This window comes from Brassica oleracea, unplaced genomic scaffold, assembly GCF_000695525.1.
Source record: "Brassica oleracea var. oleracea cultivar TO1000 unplaced genomic scaffold, BOL UnpScaffold01274, whole genome shotgun sequence".
NCBI classification, from domain to species: domain Eukaryota; kingdom Viridiplantae; phylum Streptophyta; class Magnoliopsida; order Brassicales; family Brassicaceae; genus Brassica; species Brassica oleracea.
Window position 1 is genome coordinate 1 of NW_013617820.1, and position 11,370 is coordinate 11,370.

The 11,370-nt window shown below is 38.8% G+C and overlaps 4 protein-coding genes across 4 annotated transcripts; 1 reads left to right on the forward strand and 3 right to left on the reverse strand.

Annotated features, from left to right (window-relative positions):
• Window positions 1-6: 6 nt before the first annotated feature.
• LOC106321158 (F-box/kelch-repeat protein At4g25710-like) lies at window positions 7-1,226 on the forward strand (the record flags this gene model as incomplete). Its single annotated transcript, XM_013759471.1, has 1 exon — window positions 7-1,226. A coding segment is annotated over one exon (1,017 nt), but the record flags the coding sequence as incomplete, so codon positions are not given.
• Window positions 1,227-1,586: 360 nt separating this feature from the next.
• Window positions 1,587-4,092, reverse strand: LOC106321155 (DNA topoisomerase 2-like). Its single transcript, XM_013759467.1, has 8 exons — window positions 3,964-4,092; window positions 3,779-3,892; window positions 3,526-3,690; window positions 3,097-3,441; window positions 2,867-3,015; window positions 2,436-2,784; window positions 2,107-2,340; window positions 1,587-1,997 (listed from the first exon to the last, which is right to left on the reverse strand). The coding sequence occupies exons 1-8, from the start codon at window positions 4,090-4,092 to the stop codon at window positions 1,587-1,589; spliced, it is 1,896 nt and encodes a 631-aa protein (XP_013614921.1).
• Window positions 4,093-4,105: 13 nt separating this feature from the next.
• LOC106321156 (protein ALWAYS EARLY 2-like) lies at window positions 4,106-6,219 on the reverse strand. The gene is made up of 7 exons (XM_013759468.1): window positions 6,145-6,219; window positions 4,955-5,041; window positions 4,800-4,865; window positions 4,620-4,691; window positions 4,378-4,521; window positions 4,236-4,290; window positions 4,106-4,146 (listed from the first exon to the last, which is right to left on the reverse strand). Exons 1-7 carry the CDS (start codon window positions 6,217-6,219, stop codon window positions 4,106-4,108), a joined length of 540 nt encoding a protein of 179 aa, XP_013614922.1.
• A 1,289-nt stretch (window positions 6,220-7,508) lies between these two features.
• Window positions 7,509-11,150, reverse strand: LOC106321157 (DNA topoisomerase 2-like). The gene is made up of 14 exons (XM_013759470.1): window positions 11,073-11,150; window positions 10,876-10,962; window positions 10,721-10,786; window positions 10,541-10,612; window positions 10,402-10,442; window positions 10,158-10,212; window positions 9,886-10,068; window positions 9,701-9,814; window positions 9,448-9,612; window positions 9,019-9,363; window positions 8,789-8,937; window positions 8,358-8,706; window positions 8,029-8,262; window positions 7,509-7,919 (listed from the first exon to the last, which is right to left on the reverse strand). Exons 1-14 carry the CDS (start codon window positions 11,148-11,150, stop codon window positions 7,509-7,511), a joined length of 2,349 nt encoding a protein of 782 aa, XP_013614924.1.
• Between the last annotated feature and the right edge of the window lie 220 nt (window positions 11,151-11,370).

An 11,370-nucleotide genomic window follows, 5' to 3' on the forward strand; every position in this document is an offset into this window, starting at 1 on the left:
TTGCTCTGCGTGGCACGAGTCTCAAGGTTGTACTATCCGACTCTCTCGCTCGTTTCCAAGAGCTTCCGATCTCTGGTATCGTCTCCGGAGCTTTACAAGACTCGGTCACTCTTTGGCTTCACAGAGAGTTGTCTCTATGTGTGCTTCACAAAAGATCTCTGGTACACCCTCTGCCGTAAGCCTGATAAAACTCTAAAAAGCGGATCAAGTGGGTACGCTTTGGCTAGAGTCCCTGTTCCCAATTCTCCTCTTTGGCACTGTAGGAACATGGTGGCAGTTGGTTCTAATATCTACAACATTGCCTTTCCCCGATCCCTTAACGTCTTACCTAGAGTCTCGATACTTGATTGCAAGTCTCATTCGTGGATCGAAGCTCCAAGTTTGCCGGTTGAACTCCATTCATTTTCCGCCAGCGTCGTTGATCACAAGATATATGTAGCAGGTTTCGATCACCGTTTGATGAAGAACTCTTTCGAGGTGTTCGATACACAAACCCGGGTTTGGGATTCCCTGTCCACCAGCAACACCAGCGCCGAGAGAGAAGAGATGTTTATCAAAAAAGCTATTTCTATTGACGGAAAGTTCCATGTGGTGACTGATAAAGAGGTCCTTGCTTACGATCCCAAGCTAGCTAAATGGGACATGGTAGGGAGAGGGATGCGTGAGCTTATGTATTCAGAGGCTTATTGCGTAATAGGGAACGTTTTGTACTATGCTAAAGAGGGAGTGTTCAAATGGTATGATACTGAGAGAAGAACCTGGAGAGATTTGCAGGGTTTGGTAGGACTACCTAAGATCACTCGTCATAGAGAGTTTATTAGATTGGGTGATTATGGTGGAAAGATGGTGGTTTTTTGGGTTCATGTTATTTGGACTTACTACAAGAAGATTTGGTGTGCAGAGATTTCGCTTGAAAGGCGGCCTGACACTAGTGAAATTTGGGGGAAAGTTGAGTGGTTCGATCAACTGCGTAAAATCAATATAAATTTCCAAGTTGAGAAGGTTCTCTCTACTACTCTCTGATGAATCAATGGAACGCCTCTTCTTATTTGTGATGCGTTTTTGTTATTCGATTGTGATCAATGTACTTTGTTAAGCTTATTTATTGGAATGTACTACTTCCTTGAAGCTTATTTTGTGACCAAAACTTAATTTAATAACCAGCTTCTTTGAATCATGACTTGTGGTTTTGATCATGTAATGAGAAGATTAGAGAGTACACGTGAGAGGTGGCTTGTTGAGTTATTGATAATTCATGAACTGATGGCTTATCATTTGGATACTGAGAGTTCCAACTCCAACGATGGCAGCCAAGTCTTCTGATCATCATCAACTCTTGAACAAGATGGTAGAGCAGAGACATGAATTCAAGAAACTTGATTGGAAGTTCTTGTGACAAACACATTATCTCTTCTCTCTCCCTTTAGTCAAACCAATCTATTACTACTCTATCTCTCTCTCTTGTTCTTGAGGGTTCAATACTCTGTTTTTGATAAAAATTAAAAAAAGTTGTTAAGCAAAAACATTCAAAGGTGAAACAATCTCTTTCTTTTATTCTTTTGAGGAAACGATCTCATCATATCTATCTATCTTTTCCTCTCTTTCTCGCTGCTGGTACTTCCCGGCGATCTTGTCCTCTTCAACTTAGAACTCATCGAAATTTCGGTTACATCTCTGAGCTTTTGGAGTTCGCTTTTCCAGATAGCTTTAGGAGTTAAGGTTTCAACTTCTATAATTTTTCGGTTTACGTTTTCCCTAGCGTCTTGCAAGTCCTGAAGAGTTTCTTTGCTGCAGCTTAAAAATGACAGATCCAATAGGAAGCTATAATCTGTTAAGCCCCTCCCGGTTGCTTCATATTTTCCTTTCACCTCCTCATAAAGCTGGGCACGACTCCTCTTTATGTCAAATTTGAATTCTCCATTCATAACATCTGTCACAAAAGCAACTCTGCATTGGAGCTTTTTCAGCTCTTCTTCCAGCTCCATCAGCATATGTTTCTGTAAAAATAAGAAAACTACATCAATCAAACACTTGAATGAATGTTGAGAATAAGAGAGAGAGAAAGTAATCTCTAATGAATTAAGACAAGTAAGAAAATTTTGCAACCTTTCTCTTATTATAGGCTTTAAGCCTTGATTTATAAAAATCTTCAATAATTTCCTGTGGGCTTTCATATTTCTTGATCATGTCATTTTCGTCAAACAAATACATATTGCCCGTGGATAACATTGTTGTGAGTCCAAGTATTTCTTTCTCCTCTTCTGGAGTCATCTTCTTTTCTGTTTTCTTCAATTCAATCTGAATACTCACAGTGGTGTCGTTGCTTCTGTCTAGGTAGTTCTGAAGCCAAAAAAAAAAAAAAAAAGGTACCAGTAAAAAGTATGAATAAAAGATACAGAAGAATAAAACAAAAACACCAAAATCTTGTCTTGTACCTCGATAAAAGCAGACACTTTACCACGATTTTCCTTTCCTTTATCTAAGGAAGAAACATAATTATTCGTCCAGACTTCGATCGGAAGCTCTGTCACGAGACGGGTTTCGGCGTTACCAGAAGACTCCTCCAGTCGACCAAAAGTTTTGTATCGATTTTCCCCGTCTTTCGTAATAGTCCCTTCAAACCCTTCATACCATGGATCCATGGGCTCTGTCCTCTCATCATTGAGTAGACGCTCTACGTTGGAGATAACATCTTTGAGTTTATAATTTGGGATGAAGGTACTCCAACCACTTGCAATCCCTCTGCATCCATTAACTAGTACCATAGGAACAATGGGATAATACCTACAAGCATTAACATGTAGTAGATGAGATTAAAAACAATAACAGACGAAGTTAAACTAGTTTAACAAACAAAAATAATTACGGCGTGGGCTCTGTATTCTTCCTATCTTCAACGTTCAAGCTGCCAGTGAGTGCATCAGCATACTTATCGTCCTCCTTGGGAAACAATATCCTTGTTTCTGGAGAAAGCTTAGTGCGAAGGTATCTTGGATCTGCAGCATCTTGTCCACCCTACATGTCCACAATCATGTTCAGAGACAAGCGTATAGATCAACAAGGAGATGAATAACTTGTTCTATTGGCTATACATACCGCAATCCGTGTACCAAATTGACCAAGAGATTGAAGTAATGGCAAGTTGTTACTACCAACATGATGCTGCGCCATCTTGATGATTGTATTGTTGAGGGCTTTTTCACTGTGATAATAATCACAGTGCGTCAATACAAGAGCAGAGACTTGGGAGACCTTGATGTCCTCGTTGGAACTCCTCTTAAGCAAGCAATGAAGTATCTTTCTCTGTCCGGGTTTGAGACCATCAAGCATTGAGGGTACTGACCGTTTCATATTAGCCATGAAGAATGATGCAAGGTCTTTTTCAATGAAATCTGTGAACGTAATTTGCCTTGCTTCAGTCTCGTGATGATGAGAGTTAGGCTGCACAGGAAAAAAAAAAGAAATAACATCAGAAGGCCAAATATAGTGAGCAAAGAACAGATATATATATATATATATCCTTACATCAAAGTTCTCAAGCATTTCTTTTCGGTATTTACTATTCCCATTAAAAGCACCATCTATTGCTACTCCGTGGTCTTTATCGTCGTCGCACACAAAAACCCTTTTGTGATTATCAATGTGTTTGAAGTATTCGCAGCCCTCCTCAGAGGTATGTGTTCCCAACCCCTGATAAGGCATTAAAAAGAGAGAAAGTTAGAAAAATACAGAGAACATGAGCACTTTCCCAAAAGTTCTCTGTTAACTTAATGCAAACCTTGTAATGTGTTGTCTCCCATTTAGATAAATTATCTGCCTCTTGTTCTTTCCATTCAGAGTACTCAGCCATCGAGTAAAATGACTTGGCTTCAACTCCATTTCTATTCTTAACCTGAGTACAATATAGCAGTTGTTAACACTAGTTTGTCTGCTATGTACTACTAGAATATAGTAAGAAATTACCTTAACAATTGGTGTCCTAAATTCACTTAGAAAAGGGGGATTGAGCTTTAACAATTGGGGCCAGTTGTGGTGAAAGAAATTGATCAAAAGCCCCTTGATATGGACACCATCTTCATCTTGATCGGTCATGATCATGACATGTTTATATCTCAGCGAATCGGTTGTAGTGTAGCTCGTCTCGTCCTTCAAACCGATAATGGTTTTTATGTTCTGAAGTTCTCTATTTTTCTTGATACTTTTCTGGCTTGCTATCCTCACATTTAATAACTTACCTTGCAGAGGATAAACCCCGTAAGTTTTTCTTTGCAAAGAAGAGAGTCCAGCCATCTGAACATCAAGGAGGAAGAGTATTAAATGAGAGTATTAAATATTGAGTTGATGTGTTGTAGAAGAGAGATGTTTGCAGATACTTACAACAAGGTGTTTTGCAGAGTCTCCTTCAGTCAATATCAATGTACACTGTTTATCTAGATCCTCAGCATCATGCAGCTTCTTAATTGGAAACCCTCGAGTTACTCCAGAAGCATCATGGCCTTCTCCTTTACTTTCGGTCTCCTCCTACAAACATGACCATAAGAATATGTACACAACTTCACTAAGCAGAAAATCAGACCCATTTCAAGCAGTTGGTCATTAACATGAAATAAATGACTCACGAAGAGGCTGTAATGAGCAGTCATTATTGCAGCGAGTCCATCTACAGACGCCTCGGGCAGGGACAAATACGGCTGGAAAAGAAAATGCAAAACCAAAGGGACGATAAGGTATTCATGTCTGACATAGTGTTGTTTTAAGGTTAGAATGAAGCCTAGCGAAAGTGAAATATTCATTCATACCTGATTCATACTGAAAAGGGCTTCCACCATGTCAACAGACCGGTTGTTCTCCACCGAAGCAGCTACCTAAGTAATTTCCAGGGAAGAACTAGTCTTTTAAGACTTTGAAGCCACACAAAAAGTAGTAACATGATGAAACAAACACAGTTGAGTACCTTCTTCCAGTCTCTGCCATGCTTCTGATAGGCTTCATAGAAACGCTCAAGCTCATCTTTCGTCCACTGAGGTCCTAGCTTTTTCTTCTGCGATGAGTAAGCAAAAGAGCATCCAAATTATAAAGATAGGTTATGAATAAGATAAGAAAGAGCTTCCAAGTGATCATTCAAAATAAATCAACACAAATGAAACTCACTAGTTTCTTTGTTTTGCTTTGTGGAGAGGCTTCTTTGTTGAAGTGCTTGTTGGCAACTAGACATCGTATCCTAGCTATCAAAAAGTAGTAGCGGAAGAAGGTGTTTATTCACAAGCCTTAAGAGGCATATATATAGTTACAAAGACTTGTGAGATTTAGGAAATTACAAGAAAAGGAAAGTTTGTCCAAAAAAAAAGCAAGAAAAGGAAAGTAACAAAGTATGTTAATCTTCAATTTTTCCTGATTTCTCTGCATTCTTTCTCTGCCCAGTAGGTCGGTTCTGAGAATTCAAATGTGTGGCAAGAGAAAAGAAGAGTGAAGATCACAAAAATAAAGGGCCAAAGAGACTTATCTTGAAAGTTCATATTTATCTCAGTCATCTTCTAACTCAAAAAAAAATTGACATCCTTAATGTTTCATGTCGGCTTCCATTGCTTCTGCATTATCAGGTGCACACTTCCTTGTCGTTTCCATCTCCTCGCTCTTCCAGTAAATCATCATCCATCATGATCTCACCCTCCTAACCATTGACGTCATCTACTTCATCTTTTCCTCTACGTATCCTCCTTTTCTTTTGGCAAGGGCTCCATCGTACTTGTGCATCTCTAATTCCTTATCCAATGTTTCCTGCAAATTCATAGCCTCGTTGTTTGCTTGCCTTGACTTCCTTGCGTTTGTAATCTCGCTTTGACTTTATTTTGTGTGTAACATTACAAAAGCTGCTTTGTATGACAATGTTTTGTTGTAATAATCTTGCAGGTGAGTCTTCATTATCCAGTTTGTGTGGAGACATTTTTTTAAAGTAGAGTTCTTGGAAGAGTGAGACCAGCACGACCACGAAGCAGGTGAGAAAATTAATCTAAGAACAGTTAATTTATATATTTTCATCCTCTGACGAGAAGAGAAACCCTAAAACCTGTATAAGTGGGCTCCTTGTAGAACAAGGAACACGTAGTCGTTCTGCTTATCTTCTTCGTTTTCCTCTTTACTAACCTTGCAGTCTTCTTTAACCACCGGAGCTGAGAACTTCACGTACAATCTTGGTTTCTGATTCTTCACACCAGACATGTCTCTCGCGGGGAAACCGTACACTTCCTCCGTGACTTGTAAACACCTGTCTTGCACTCGCCATAGAAGATTCTTGTCGATACGTTGGGTATCTCCGGAGAACTGACAAGGAATGCCGTCGGGAAGGAGACTGAAGATTAAACTAGGGACAACATGGTTTCGGTAATCCTTAATTCTTGGAAAGAAACCAAAAGAAAAAAGGAGCCAGAAAGGGATTTGATTTGCTGAGGAATATGAATATGATGCTGAATACTTCATAGTTCCCAAGCTTGGCTCATTCTTATGGTCAAATATTTACATGAGAGAAAAGAAATAAAGCATTATCCACAAGATGTCACATGATTTGGGCTAGGACACAGTTTCACCAGACTTCACAAAATTTGGATTAGGACACAGATTTGATATATAGTTGATTGAGATTGATATGTACTCTATAGTCAAAAGAACGAGAGGAATAAGAATCTTTCTTTTTTCTATTTTTCTCTCTTGTGACAAACACATTATCTCTTCTCTCTCCCTTTAGTCAAACCAATCTACTACTACTAGTTGTTCTTGAGAGTTCAATACTTTGTTTTTGATAAAACTTAGAAAAAGTTGTTAAGCAGAAACATTCAAAGGTGAAACAATCTCTTTCTTTTATTCATTTTGAGGAAACGATCTCATATCCATCTATCTTTTCGTCTCTTTCTCGCCGCTGGTACTTCCCGGCGATCTCGTCCTCTTCAACTTAGAACTCATCGAAATCCCCTCTGGTTCGCTTATTTTTTGCCCCTCCAAAGGTTGTGAAGCTGAACTAGAAATCTCGATTACTTCTCTGAGCTTTTTGAGTTCGCTTTTCCAGACATCTACAGGAGTTAAGGTTTCAACTTCTCCAATTTCGTGTTTTACCTTATCCCTAGCTTCTTGCAAGTCCCTAAGACTTTTTTGACTCAAGCTTGAAATTGGCAGATCCAATAGGAAGCTATAATCTGTTAAGTCCCTCCCGATTGCTTCATATTTTCCTATCACCTCCTCATAAAGCTGGGCACAACTCCTCTTTATGTCAAATCTGAATTCTCCATTCCTAACATCTGTCACAAAAAGCGACTTTGCATTCGAGCTTTTGAAGCTCGTTGTTCAGCTCCTTCAGCATACGTTCCTGTAAAAAGAAAACACTTGAATGAATGTTGAGAATAAGAGAGAGAGAGAGAGAGAGAAAATTTTGCAACCTTTCTCCTCCTACAAACATTGACTCAAAGGTGAAACAATCTCTTTCTTTTATTCTTTTGAGGAAACGATCTCATATCTATCTATCTTTTCCTCTCTTTCTCGCTGCTGGTACTTCCCGGCGATCTTGTCCTCTTCAACTTAGAACTCATCGAAATTTCGGTTACATCTCTGAGCTTTTGGAGTTCGCTTTTCCAGATAGCTTTAGGAGTTAAGGTTTCAACTTCTATAATTTTTCGGTTTACGTTTTCCCTAGCGTCTTGCAAGTCCTGAAGAGTTTCTTTGCTGCAGCTTAAAAATGACAGATCCAATAGGAAGCTATAATCTGTTAAGCCCCTCCCGGTTGCTTCATATTTTCCTTTCACCTCCTCATAAAGCTGGGCACGACTCCTCTTTATGTCAAATTTGAATTCTCCATTCATAACATCTGTCACAAAAGCAACTCTGCATTGGAGCTTTTTCAGCTCTTCTTCCAGCTCCATCAGCATATGTTTCTGTAAAAATAAGAAAACTACATCAATCAAACACTTGAATGAATGTTGAGAATAAGAGAGAGAGAAAGTAATCTCTAATGAATTAAGACAAGTAAGAAAATTTTGCAACCTTTCTCTTATTATAGGCTTTAAGCCTTGATTTATAAAAATCTTCAATAATTTCCTGTGGGCTTTCATATTTCTTGATCATGTCATTTTCGTCAAACAAATACATATTGCCCGTGGATAACATTGTTGTGAGTCCAAGTATTTCTTTCTCCTCTTCTGGAGTCATCTTCTTTTCTGTTTTCTTCAATTCAATCTGAATACTCACAGTGGTGTCGTTGCTTCTGTCTAGGTAGTTCTGAAGCCAAAAAAAAAAAAAAAAAGGTACCAGTAAAAAGTATGAATAAAAGATACAGAAGAATAAAACAAAAACACCAAAATCTTGTCTTGTACCTCGATAAAAGCAGACACTTTACCACGATTTTCCTTTCCTTTATCTAAGGAAGAAACATAATTATTCGTCCAGACTTCGATCGGAAGCTCTGTCACGAGACGGGTTTCGGCGTTACCAGAAGACTCCTCCAGTCGACCAAAAGTTTTGTATCGATTTTCCCCGTCTTTCGTAATAGTCCCTTCAAACCCTTCATACCATGGATCCATGGGCTCTGTCCTCTCATCATTGAGTAGACGCTCTACGTTGGAGATAACATCTTTGAGTTTATAATTTGGGATGAAGGTACTCCAACCACTTGCAATCCCTCTGCATCCATTAACTAGTACCATAGGAACAATGGGATAATACCTACAAGCATTAACATGTAGTAGATGAGATTAAAAACAATAACAGACGAAGTTAAACTAGTTTAACAAACAAAAATAATTACGGCGTGGGCTCTGTATTCTTCCTATCTTCAACGTTCAAGCTGCCAGTGAGTGCATCAGCATACTTATCGTCCTCCTTGGGAAACAATATCCTTGTTTCTGGAGAAAGCTTAGTGCGAAGGTATCTTGGATCTGCAGCATCTTGTCCACCCTACATGTCCACAATCATGTTCAGAGACAAGCGTATAGATCAACAAGGAGATGAATAACTTGTTCTATTGGCTATACATACCGCAATCCGTGTACCAAATTGACCAAGAGATTGAAGCAATGGCAAGTTGTTACTACCAACATGATGCTGCGCCATCTTGATGATTGTATTGTTGAGGGCTTTTTCACTGTGATAATAATCACAGTGCGTCAATACAAGAGCAGAGACTTGGGAGACCTTGATGTCCTCGTTGGAACTCCTCTTAAGCAAGCAATGAAGTATCTTTCTCTGTCCGGGTTTGAGACCATCAAGCATTGAGGGTACTGACCGTTTCATATTAGCCATGAAGAATGATGCAAGGTCTTTTTCAATGAAATCTGTGAACGTAATTTGCCTTGCTTCAGTCTCGTGATGATGAGAGTTAGGCTGCACAGGAAAAAAAAAAGAAATAACATCAGAAGGCCAAATATAGTGAGCAAAGAACAGATATATATATATATATATCCTTACATCAAAGTTCTCAAGCATTTCTTTTCGGTATTTACTATTCCCATTAAAAGCACCATCTATTGCTACTCCGTGGTCTTTATCGTCGTCGCACACAAAAACCCTTTTGTGATTATCAATGTGTTTGAAGTATTCGCAGCCCTCCTCAGAGGTATGTGTTCCCAACCCCTGATAAGGCATTAAAAAGAGAGAAAGTTAGAAAAATACAGAGAACATGAGCACTTTCCCAAAAGTTCTCTGTTAACTTAATGCAAACCTTGTAATGTGTTGTCTCCCATTTAGATAAATTATCTGCCTCTTGTTCTTTCCATTCAGAGTACTCAGCCATCGAGTAAAATGACTTGGCTTCAACTCCATTTCTATTCTTAACCTGAGTACAATATAGCAGTTGTTAACACTAGTTTGTCTGCTATGTACTACTAGAATATAGTAAGAAATTACCTTAACAATTGGTGTCCTAAATTCACTTAGAAAAGGGGGATTGAGCTTTAACAATTGGGGCCAGTTGTGGTGAAAGAAATTGATCAAAAGCCCCTTGATATGGACACCATCTTCATCTTGATCGGTCATGATCATGACATGTTTATATCTCAGCGAATCGGTTGTAGTGTAGCTCGTCTCGTCCTTCAAACCGATAATGGTTTTTATGTTCTGAAGTTCTCTATTTTTCTTGATACTTTTCTGGCTTGCTATCCTCACATTTAATAACTTACCTTGCAGAGGATAAACCCCGTAAGTTTTTCTTTGCAAAGAAGAGAGTCCAGCCATCTGAACATCAAGGAGGAAGAGTATTAAATGAGAGTATTAAATATTGAGTTGATGTGTTGTAGAAGAGAGATGTTTGCAGATACTTACAACAAGGTGTTTTGCAGAGTCTCCTTCAGTCAATATCAATGTACACTGTTTATCTAGATCCTCAGCATCATGCAGCTTCTTAATTGGAAACCCTCGAGTTACCCAGAAGCATCATGGCCTTCTCCTTTACTTTCGGTCTCCTCCTACAAACATGACCATAAGAATATGTACACAACTTCACTAAGCAGAAAATCAGACCCATTTCAAGCAGTTGGTCATTAACATGAAATAAATGACTCACGAAGAGGCTGTAATGAGCAGTCATTATTGCAGCGAGTCCATCTACAGACGCCTCGGGCAGGGACAAATACGGCTGGAAAAGAAAATGCAAAACCAAAGGGACGATAAGGTATTCATGTCTGACATAGTGTTGTTTTAAGGTTAGAATGAAGCCTAGCGAAAGTGAAATATTCATTCATACCTGATTCATACTGAAAAGGGCTTCCACCATGTCAACAGACCGGTTGTTCTCCACCGAAGCAGCTACCTAAGTAATTTCCAGGGAAGAACTAGTCTTTTAAGACTTTGAAGCCACACAAAAAGTAGTAACATGATGAAACAAACACAGTTGAGTACCTTCTTCCAGTCTCTGCCATGCTTCTGATAGGCTTCATAGAAACGCTCAAGCTCATCTTTCGTCCACTGAGGTCCTAGCTTTTTCTTCTGCGATGAGTAAGCAAAAGAGCATCCAAATTATAAAGATAGGTTATGAATAAGATAAGAAAGAGCTTCCAAGTGATCATTCAAAATAAATCAACACAAATGAAACTCACTAGTTTCTTTGTTTTGCTTTGTGGAGAGGCTTCTTTGTTGAAGTTCTTGTTGGCATTCATGGAATTTTCACTAGACATCGTATCCTAGCTATCAAAAAGTAGTAGCGGAAGAAGGTGTTTATTCACAAGCCTTAAGAGGCATATATATAGTTACAAAGACTTGTGAGATTTAGGAAATTACAAGAAAAGGAAAGTTTGTCCAAAAAAAAAGCAAGAAAAGGAAAGTAACAAAGTATGTTAATCTTCAATTTTTCCTGATTTCTCTGCATTCTTTCTCTGCCCAGTAGGTCGGTTCTGA

What these genes read in the sequence shown, in the direction of transcription:
- LOC106321155 (XM_013759467.1), bottom strand. Translation starts at nt 4,092, where the DNA reads ATGACCGATCAAGATGAAGATGGTGTCCATATCAAGGGGCTTTTGATC. An exon ending in TTAGGACACCAATTGTTAAG is followed by an intron (nt 3,893 to 3,963) that starts GTAATTTCTTAC and finishes TATTGTACTCAG; the next exon opens with GTTAAGAATAGAAATGGAGT. An exon ending in AAGTGTCTGCTTTTATCGAG is followed by an intron (nt 2,341 to 2,435) that starts GTACAAGACAAG and finishes TTTTGGCTTCAG; the next exon opens with AACTACCTAGACAGAAGCAA.
- LOC106321156 (XM_013759468.1), bottom strand. Translation starts at nt 6,219, where the DNA reads ATGTCTGGTGTGAAGAATCAGAAACCAAGATTGTACGTGAAGTTCTCA. An exon ending in ATGGCAGAGACTGGAAGAAG is followed by an intron (nt 4,866 to 4,954) that starts GTACTCAACTGT and finishes GAAATTACTTAG; the next exon opens with GTAGCTGCTTCGGTGGAGAA. An exon ending in CCCTTTTCAGTATGAATCAG is followed by an intron (nt 4,692 to 4,799) that starts GTATGAATGAAT and finishes TTTCTTTTCCAG; the next exon opens with CCGTATTTGTCCCTGCCCGA.
- LOC106321157 (XM_013759470.1), bottom strand. Translation starts at nt 11,150, where the DNA reads ATGTCTAGTGAAAATTCCATGAATGCCAACAAGAACTTCAACAAAGAA. An exon ending in CCCTTTTCAGTATGAATCAG is followed by an intron (nt 10,613 to 10,720) that starts GTATGAATGAAT and finishes TTTCTTTTCCAG; the next exon opens with CCGTATTTGTCCCTGCCCGA. An exon ending in AAATGCTTGAGAACTTTGAT is followed by an intron (nt 9,364 to 9,447) that starts GTAAGGATATAT and finishes TTTCCTGTGCAG; the next exon opens with CCTAACTCTCATCATCACGA.